At 40.6% G+C, this 10,059-nt stretch overlaps 2 protein-coding genes across 2 annotated transcripts in view; both read left to right on the top strand.

Moving 5' to 3' along the window:
• Window positions 1-671: 671 nt before the first annotated feature.
• The window catches only part of RIDA (reactive intermediate imine deaminase A homolog), a 959,578-nt gene continuing 950,190 nt past the window's right edge, over window positions 672-10,059 (top strand). Inside the window, exon 1 of the mRNA XM_051610169.1 lies at window positions 672-675. The gene's annotated coding sequence lies outside the window, so the exon portion shown is untranslated. The remainder of the gene's footprint in view (window positions 676-10,059) is intronic.
• On the top strand, window positions 5,259-9,136 carry FBXO43 (F-box protein 43). The gene is made up of 4 exons (XM_051610162.1): window positions 5,259-6,730; window positions 7,624-7,726; window positions 8,608-8,793; window positions 8,888-9,136. The coding sequence occupies exons 1-4, from the start codon at window positions 5,259-5,261 to the stop codon at window positions 9,134-9,136; spliced, it is 2,010 nt and encodes a 669-aa protein (XP_051466122.1).

Raw genomic sequence — 10,059 nt, 5'->3', positions numbered from 1 at the left:
TTTCTCTTTCTTCCTCCCCGGTAACAGTTACCTTGTACTTACATAAACCATTATTTACCTAAAAATGTCACAGTTTCCCCTGGCTCTGGGCAGGCAGCTGTTAAAACTGCGTGTCCTCAAGCCCCTCTCAGCCCGGCAGCATCCCTGCCTTCCCGCTGCTTGGCTTTGCCAGGCGGGAGGAGAGGGAGTGCCGAAGGGCAAAGCTGCTGACTTGCCAAACCTCGCGTACAGGAATTACCTTACTTAATTTCGGAAAATTCATTTCTAGAAAGCTTCTACTGCGCTTCTTTGGCTGTAGGTGTTGCTTTTAAACACACGATGATCTGACATCTTGGCTCAGGAAAAGCGGCAACGGGCGCGAACCGCAGCACAGGAGGTTGGGGCTAAGCATAAGGGAAAACTTACCGTGAGGGTAACAGAGCAGCCGAACAGCCTGTCCAGAGAGACTGTGGAGTCAGCTTACTTGTAGACATTCCAAATCTGTTCCTGTGGGATCTACTGCAAATGATCCTGCTCTAGCAGGGCGGACGGGACCAGATCATCTCCAGAGGTCCCACCTCCCGCCCTTCCGTGACCCTGACTTTCCTTCAGAGCTGACCTTGTTCTGCTGGAGAGAGAAAACTGGAAGTGTAACCAGGGAAAGAACCAGGAAAATTAAGAGATAAGCGGCGGTAAAGGTGGTGTTAGTGCGGCGAAGGAGGGTACCAGCCAGAGGAAGGCGAGCACAGCGCTCATTTAGGCGGCCTGTCCCCGCTCCCGCCTCCTCGGGGCCTGTGCAGCCACGTCCCCCTACCGAGCTCAGGGGAAACGCAGACTTTAGCGTCCGGCTGTGTTTTGAGGCTGTTTGGGTTTTTTTAAACATACACGTTAACTAAAACACCACAAGAACTAGGCGACATCCCACCCAGGTGACAGTTGACTTGGAAAAAGGTGGCACTTGACAAACGCTCTGTGATTTTTTTTTTTTCTTTCCGGCGCCACCGGGTTACAAACGTAGTCATTAACTCCAATTAATTGGCATCCTGATAACCCAGGCTCAAAGGCGGTGATGCTGATAGGGCTCCTCATCTGCCAAAGCCCGCGGCTGGCTGGCATGGCCCAGCGCCCCCGGGGCCGCCCGCTAGCCCCGGCCCCCCGCGGGAGCCGAGAGCCCCCGGGGCCGCCCGCCAGCCCCGGCCCCCCGCGGGAGCCGAGGGCTCCCAGCGCGGCGGGACAGCCTGAGCAGCAGCAGCGCAGGGGGCGGGCGGGAAGGGCGCGGGGCGCCTTTAACGGTGGGCTGGGTGAGGCAGGAGGTATAAGGCTGGAGAGCGAAGCGTGAGGAGAAGGGCAAGCCTCGCAAGCGCCTTCCCGTGTTCCCGGGGGGAGCAGTTTCACCCGCCCGGCAGAACCGCTCTCCTCAGCCTCCCGCCCGGACGCCGCGCCCGGCCCCAGGGCCGCAGCGCGGAGGGGGCAGGGGAGGCAGCGGTTGGGAGAGGCGGGTAGCTCCAACCCAAGCGAGGGAAAGCAGCGGTGGCCGCACGAGAGAAGCCGGTGAGGGTGGAGAGAAGCCTAAGCGGCTCCTCACTAAGGGCAACGGGCTCCGGGGCCGGGCGGCAAGCTGCTGAGGCGGCAGGACTGCCGGTCTCTCCCGGTCTCTCCCGGCCGCGGGGAGGGAGGCTCCCTGCCCTCACCCCTTCGCAGGGCGCCCCGCCAACGCCTCGGCTGCCCTCGGGGGCCTCCAGGCTCTGTTTCTGACGCCCAGCGATTTCCCAAACTAAGAGGTGAAGCGGCTGCTTTGCCCGTGTCCGGCGCCCCGGGTGACCGAGAGACCCTCAAGGTGCTGGTCCCTCGGTAGCTATTAATCATCCTCATCGCTGGGTAATTAGGCTTTGCCGTCAACTGTGCAGTACAGGCTAACTGCAAACTGTGTTTCAGCTGGGTAATGTTTCACTTGCGCCTCTCTTTCTCTTTTTTTTTTTTTTTTCCTCTCCACATCATTTCTTGCTCTAGGTTATCAGTAGTGGTAAACAATACTTTGAATGCAGCACTTTTGCTTTGGAAGATCTTGAATTGCCTCACAAATTAGGGTAAGTGACCCACATTTTACAGGTAGGGTTTAGGTATGTCATCCTCAATGTTAATACCTTTGAAGTTATTAATGACTTCTCTGATTTTAGATCTGGGTGCTTCAGATAAAGTCAGGTTTACTGCAGATATAAGTTTAAATAACAGAGAAAATATGCTTGTCTTGCCAAAACTTTGCCTTTATTTATTTTGTTAATGAGGGTGCACTGTGACAAACAAGGACAGAAAACATTGTTCAAGGCATAAATGCACAGTGTGTGCCACTGGCAAATGTTAAGTAGTATCAGAAACAGGTATGACTCTGTGCTACAACTCAGGTCTAAGTTATAGGCACAGTTTACGTTGTCTTTTAGCAATCAACATTTTTACCTCTTTAAGAGACTTTGTGAGACAGGGCTTTGACAGAAGTTATTCCTTGTCTGAATTCTGTTATTGAATTCTGTTATTACACTTAGTAGATATTAATTTTATTCTTTTCTCTATAACTCGCTTGTTGTGTGATGTCTTTCCCCCCCCCCCCCGCACATTTCATGCTAAAAAAACTAAAAAATACTTTACTGAGGTTACTTCAAGATCCCCACGTGAAAAGGACTTGATCTTGTATCAAACCTAGTAGATGAAACTTCTATCCTGATAAAAAAAGAAATGCTTAAAGAGGTTTTGTTAGCTATCTCTTTATTAATATAAGTAGCATCTTTTCCCACTAGCAATTCTGAAGGGCTTTCCCTCCTGTGCTTCATTAGTAAAATTTGTAAAAGTAATAGATTTGGAAAAAATGCATGTGTATAAAAACATGATGTGTATAGTGGGCTTTGCTGTAAAGAAGTATAATGGACATTGTTCACTCAGTGTCTATGTTACAGTAGCTTTCGCATAATTTTTTCAGTTATTCTCAAAATCAGATAAGCTCACAGGCTCCTTCTGCTGGACGCTGGCGTATTTACAACATTTTTGGCTTTTACTGGAGTTGCCAATAAGCATTTTCAGCTTGTTGCCTAAAAAAGCAACGCAAATGAAACGCTAGACACTGCTTGGAATTGGTCCTGTACTGTCAAGGAAGTTACCCCTAATTCATGTAATAACTAGCTTAAAGGTATGCCCTCATGTTTGACATTTGCACTGTCATTTTTTCACCAAATAAAAACCGGGAATGTGGAAAAAGCAGTGAGGGAAAACAAATGTGAAAGTAAGGCACCTGTAGAGGTAAACAGGGGAGGGAAAGGAATCAGGCAAGACTTTGGAGTTTGTCATCTTCTTGGAATTATTTTTGCATATCTTTCTTTCCTGGAGTAATTTTTCTGAAGTATAGGGATGGATTTGTTTGGTTTAAATATTTTAATTTATAAAACAAAATTCATACTAATAGTAACAGGATTATGGTCTTTTGCCCAGTTCTCACAGTCTACTTTTTAATACCCTGTTCCTTTTGAACTTCTAGATGTTGCTGTCTCCTTCCAGTACAAAACAAAACAAAGCACGTTCTATATTGCAATGATCTTATAAAATGCTTTAAGCATGGGTAAAAAATTCAAATTAAATAACTCAAGATCATCAAAGAGCTTCCCCCAGCTATTTGGGTTCCCACTGCTTGCGTTTGGTGGCTTAGGGCTTGACTAAGTCTGGACTGTTAGGATATTGACAAAATCTTAACATTTGGTGTTTAAGCCACCTTTTAAAGATTTCCATTTTTGTCTGTTCTGAAAATTCAATTATGATTTCCAGCCTTATGTTTCAAAAAATCTGCTCTAGAGACCAGTAACTTTACCCAGTAAAAGGTGCTGATTCAGACTTTGAAAGACCTGATGTGAACTACCAAGGTTTCTGTCAGAACAGCCCTCATACTGGCATTATCCATAACCCCTTTTAGACAGTTACTCTGTCTTCTGTGTAGAAAGCAGTAACCTATTGACACTGGTTAGGGGGCAGGAACTCTGCCTGTATGAATGGCAAAAACTCTGTATTCTTATGTCTATTATCTAAATGGGTCCATCAGCCACTAGTAACTTTCTCTGGGGAAATATATGGTAGCTTTAAAGAGTTTTTATACTTACTAAGTTTTAAATAAGCTTTCTATGTAGATGATGAGAGGATGTGCAGTTAATCTGTCAGTTTCTTTACAGTATAAAGCTTCAGAACACTCAGTTTACCCACAGGACTGAGCTAAAGCAGAGAGCTTCTTCACAAAGTGACATTTAAATGTTAAGACAGATAAGAAAACACTTAATTTTCTAACTAGAGGCAAAATTTTATTCCCTTCAGGGATTGTAGGGATCTAAATAATAGGGAGACCTGTAGACTTCTGACTTAATGAATATTTTTATTTTTCTTAAGGAGAAAATGCCTTTTAGAATAATAGAATGGTTTGGTTTGGAATGCACCTCTAAAGGTCATGTAGTCCTACCCTTCTCCAGGGAACAAGGACACCTTCAACTAACCAGGTTGCTCAGAGCCCTGTCCAACTTGACCTTGAATGTTTCCAGGAATAGGGCCCCCACTACATCTCTAGGCATCCTGTTCTAGTGTTTCACTGCCCTAATTAAAAAAAAAAAAAAATACAAAAATCTTCCTTATATCTAGTCTAAATCTACCCTCTTTTAAAACCATTATCCCCTGTCTTGTGACAACAGGCCCTGTCAAAAAGTTTGTTCCCATCTTTCTTACAGGCCCTCTTTAAGTATTGAAAGGCCTCGTAAGGTCTCCCTGGAGCAACCCCAACTCCAGCTTTTGACTAAACTTCTCTATTACCAGAGTTTCTGTTACTTCTTGAGGACTGAACTGTTAGTGGTTGGGTGAACCAATAACACAATGTCAATAAAAATATTGATCCTATTGAAGTAAGAAGGAGTTTTGTCACAGCTTTCAGCACAAATGAGGCTCTTTTGCTGTATTGTTTATTTGAAGTGTTTGTCCTGGGATGAGAATTGGCAGATCAATTAGCTAACTGGATGTATACTTTAATTTGCCTCACTTATGCTATACTATATATATACTTGATTGTAATTTATCTTTGTGTTCATGCATAAAGCTTGGTTCCTATTAAGACTAATGAAAATACTTCTGCAAGGGCTGATACCTTGATAGACCTACACAAGGCTTTCTCATTCATCTGAGGGTGCTTTGGTGACTACTTTTATTGTTTGTTTCAGAAATAATACTGGTATCCTCATTTACAAAGTCAAAGTGCCAAGCAGAAGATGTCAGACAGTCATTCAGTAACGCTCAATGTTCTTAAAAGAAATAGATTAACATCTCCCAGCAGCAATTTTAAATACTCCAGTTTTAAAGACACATGTTGCACTTCAGTATTTCTGGACAGCAATAAGTCAGTAAAAGATCCTGTTGTAGAACATAAAAAAGCATTGAGCATAACAAGTTTGTCGTTGCTACAAGAGCATTCTGAGCACATTCATCCTAATGCTTTCTGTCCTGTGTCATCATCTATGGCAAATGAAATGAATTCTATCTCCTTATCAGAAAAAAGAGAAGCAAATAGAAGTGCAGATATTTTTGAAACTCCTAAAGGGAGTAGAAAAAACTCCTCACTACGCAGGAGGCTGCTTTTACCTAAGACTCTTCCAGCTGGCACCACTGCAGGATGCTGTGAAAGACAAGCTGGTTCTTCAGGAAGCAGCAGGATAAAAATACCCTCCTGTGTTCTGAGCTCTGAAGAAAATCTTTCACAAACCAGTCCGGATTCTTCAGGAGATAAAAGTTGCAGACATCTGACAGCTAGCACTTCAGAAACCGAGGCCTCTAATCCTGACTGCCCAAAACGGAGACTTCCCTTTTCACAGCAAAGGACTTCTACGCTAGATGAGTCCACATGTAAGGACCCCTTATTGATAGAACCAGAATGTTTATCTCCAATTCAGTGTAAGGATGTTACTACTAATGTTAATGAATTCAATGAAAGCGTCCTTATGAATGTTAGTGATGGGTTACTTAGGACTCCTAATTGTAGTGTGGTACCTGAGGCCAATGAGGGTAAGTTCCCAACTTCTATCAGTAGCCTTGCAGAGAACTTTAACTCTGATCTATGTGATATAAACTCTCCTCCTGTTAAGCTTGCAAGTTACTCAGTTCTTTCAACACCTGAGGACAGTGGATACAATTCACTTCATTTGGACAAATCAGGAGAATCGTTGTCTGATCATGATGGATCTTTCCAAGAGTTCTTCCAAAAACATAAAGAAGGTTCCAGAATTCCGGATAGTAAAAGAAAGCCAAGAAAACTTGTCCGGGTTAGAAGGTTATCCACTCTTAGGGAACAGGGCTCACAGTCAGAGACAGAAGATCATCATGGCAGTCCTTCTACTTCAGCTCGTATGTTAACAGAAGAAAGAAACTTTCTCAGTGAAGACCATCCATTAGTTTTACAGGAACAGCCTAGTGGAGACCTAGTTGTAAGTCAGGGAGATCTCTCAAGAACTCCAGCTCTGAAAATAGTGCATGAAATTTGCTTGCAAAGACAAAGATCAGAGCAAAAAAAAAAATCAGAGAATATTGATGGAACAGAAATATTTGCATTGGAACATGTTCTTGCTGGACTTATTGGCAAGAAAATGGGCCTTGAAAAATTAGATATTTTAACAGAATTAAAATATAGAAATTTAAAACATGTTCTTGCTATAGTTTTAGATGCTTTGACAGTGGAAAGCCTATGCAGGTAAGTACTACTGCTTTGTATTTTTTTCCCCAGAAAATTGAAAAGATGTGCTTCTGAAAAGCAATTTGAATAACTCCTGGAATAGTGGATGTTGTCTTTTTTTTTTTTTTCCTGGGGAAATGAACAATTTCTGTGACCATTAACCAAGTGCATCTTTCTGTGTAGCTTTAAAAATATATTGTATGGGGGAACTGAAAACCAAAGAAACAAAATGCCAGGCACAGGAATTACCAAACATAGAACTAAATCACTGTACTTATAAATTTTAAAATATATTAAACATTTATTTAATCCTAGAAAATAATTTCTTCTCATGACAAGTTTCCCAATAATGGATAGTACTGAAAACACATATTCTAGATTTTTTTCTTATGTCTTTAATTTCCTCAGTTACTCTGAGCACAAGGATACTCAGAGCTTTGTTTCATGAGTAAGGTTCTAGATTAATTTCTAATCAATATAGACTTATTTCAAAGAAATCAAGAGTGCCTTGTATGTTAGTTACATAGAGAAAGGGAGACTAGGTGGAAGTATGAAGGCATGGATATTTTCAGAACAATCAACACAACAATTTCACTTTAGAAAAAAAGCTTGGTAAGTGGCTCATGTGCAAGAAAGACACTTATTTAATTTTGTAAGTAAAAAATATACTGGGTTTTTCACATTGCAATTTTTCTCTAGACTCTTCTATTCTGCATAGTGGTCTGTAAGAGTACATGGGATCTGTTTCATAATATGGTGAACTCTTGTAGTATATAGCAGTAATCTGTGAAATGATCAATGGTATACAAAGTCACACAAAAATCTTTACAAGGCAGTCTTACTTGCATGAACTCTGTATTACTTGGCAAAAAATGTGAAAGTGGATAATTTTTTTCATTCATTTATTCCAGCATTTGGAAAGTAAGTAAAAACTGGCGTGAAATCATTGTACAAGATAAAAATGCGGATATGAGGAGAAAGTTGTACATAAAACACCTGAAAGAAGAAGCTGGGGTAAGGTTCATCTAAAAGGCAGTAATTTTTTTCAAGTGTGAAAGAAGAGAGGTCAGAAGAAAGAGGAAACTTCTTGTAAAGCTTTGGAAAGGTATCTGATAGAGACAGTTCCAACATGAGTATGTAATTGCTTTAATTGCTTTTCAGCTGCCCACAATTTGAGTACTAGTCTTTCAACCATGTGATACTCTTTCTTTCTTTTCCCCCAGTCCCCCCTTTTTTTCCCCCTCCTTGAGAATCCTGTAGGATCTCTTCCTCAACTGATTCTGGTTTTGTATCTTAAACTCTGTTAATAATTTTATGCCATGCTTTTCCTCATTTTTTCATCTCTAGTCTTCAGTGCAATAGAACCACTCTAGACTATGTCCTGATAACTTTCAGGACTGATTGTGGCTAAGAGTCTTCATTATGTACTTGTGAACATCAGAAGGAAATACAAACATTTTTTTGAGGGATATCTAGAAAAGTAAGTACATTAATAGGGTACCTTTTTTTAGATCCTCCACATATGCATGCACACACACTTCAGTAAAACCTTGTTTTAATTGTGACAAATTTGTTTGCTATTTCCATGCTTGCTATTGAGATGTGTCCTAATTCAGAAACATGAAGAACAGTATAGTGCTAAGAGACAGTTGGTTTTTTACTCTGCTCATGGGACTTTGTTTTTAATGGTTCCTGTCTTTTATTCCCTTACTACATGCAAGCATTTAATGCAAAATACATGAACTATAATTTCCTTTACTAATATGTTGTTGCAGAGGGGAAGAAAAAAAGGAAAAACCAGCTGTAAATCCCAACTGAAATACAACTCTGATTTGCTTCCCTTTTTCACCCCCCTTTCCCCTTCCCCTTTTTTTAAAAATTCTAAACTTTAACAGGAATATTTCTTGAAAGCTGAAGATGCTGCCACAAGACTTAATGTTCTCAATAGATCTGCTCTAAGGCCTGTTCAAGCTCAAGCCAGAACTCCTGTAGTCCGAACACCACCTTCCTATACTGACCTTACACCCAGGAGATGCAGTTCTGCTCCCCATTCAACTAGTAAACTGGAGGAATATGTAAAAGTAGGTAGCTAAGAAACTTCACACTTCCAATTTTTAGAAGACTTTTCATTTACAGGAACTAAGCAGCCCATCTCTCTCTCCTTTTGCTACACAGGTTGCTAACACTCTGTTCACTGATGAAGCCCTAAAACCCTGTCCCAGGTGTCAATATCCTGCAAAATACCAATTGGTAAAGAAACGGGGACTATGTAGCAGAGAGACATGTGCATTTGAGTTCTGTATTTTATGTCTGTGTGCTTTCCATGGGTCAAAAGAATGTAAGAGTTTATCTGCTAAATGGAAGAACAAAAAAGATGCTCCTCCAGGAAGTGCCCAAAGCAAAAGAAATGTAAAAAGATTATAAATTTGTAAGGCATGCAAATCCTTTAAATTAATTTCTCCTTCCCCTAAATTCCTAGTCTTGTTTGTACCCTTCATAAGTATACACATCTTGGAAGTCTCAACAATTTTTTGCTGACTTATCAAGATGAGTTCTCATGTAAATATCTCAAGCAATTTAGTGTATTCTTTTTTGAAAAAAGTGAACATTTTAAAACATTTTGTCTTGTTTTACCTGTTGTGTAGTAGCTAGGCACCTACTAGCAACTTTTAATAAAAGTATCTTAAGTAGTGTTTAATATCTATCTTACAGCACCTCATAATTGTTTAAAAATGTGATTCTTGTCTTACTGACAAATTAAATAACATGTTTTTTAAAAAACCTTTTTAGTGGATTTATTGATCACTTTAAATGACAGGAAATGTTTTCAAAATACCTTAAAGTGGGGCAGTAGGCACATATACAAAAAATACTTCTACCTATGTTAATTATAATTCCTCACAAGTATTGTATTAGTTGTCTGAATTTTTATCAGAAAAATTACTTTATTGTTCTCTGAGCCTCTGTAATGCAAGTAGATAGAATAGTAATTTCTGAATCAAGTTTATGCTGTGTGGATATTCTATTGCTCTGGTTTTTACAGAGGTTTATTTGAACACTTCAGGTGATATAGTACATATTCACATATCTAAACATGTTGCATTACCCTTGTTGTTGTTAACTTACTTTTCTACTTAGTCTGACTTTGCTTCTGCTCCCAGATACTGGATCATCTTCATACACCTTCATACACAAGGATTATCTACTGAAAGAAATAATCCTTTCTCTATCTGTAGATTTAAGGAAACTAACTAATTTTGCTCCTGAACTAAATATGCTGATCCTTTACAGAAAAATAATTCAAGCTCCTTCTGGGACTTGATATTATTTGTGTGTGATGTGGTTTT

The sequence above is a fragment of the Apus apus genome, chromosome 2 (genome assembly GCF_020740795.1).
Source record: "Apus apus isolate bApuApu2 chromosome 2, bApuApu2.pri.cur, whole genome shotgun sequence".
Taxonomy (NCBI): domain Eukaryota; kingdom Metazoa; phylum Chordata; class Aves; order Apodiformes; family Apodidae; genus Apus; species Apus apus.
Note: the sequence above shows the minus strand (reverse complement) of the source record. Positions and strands in the feature narration are given on the sequence as shown.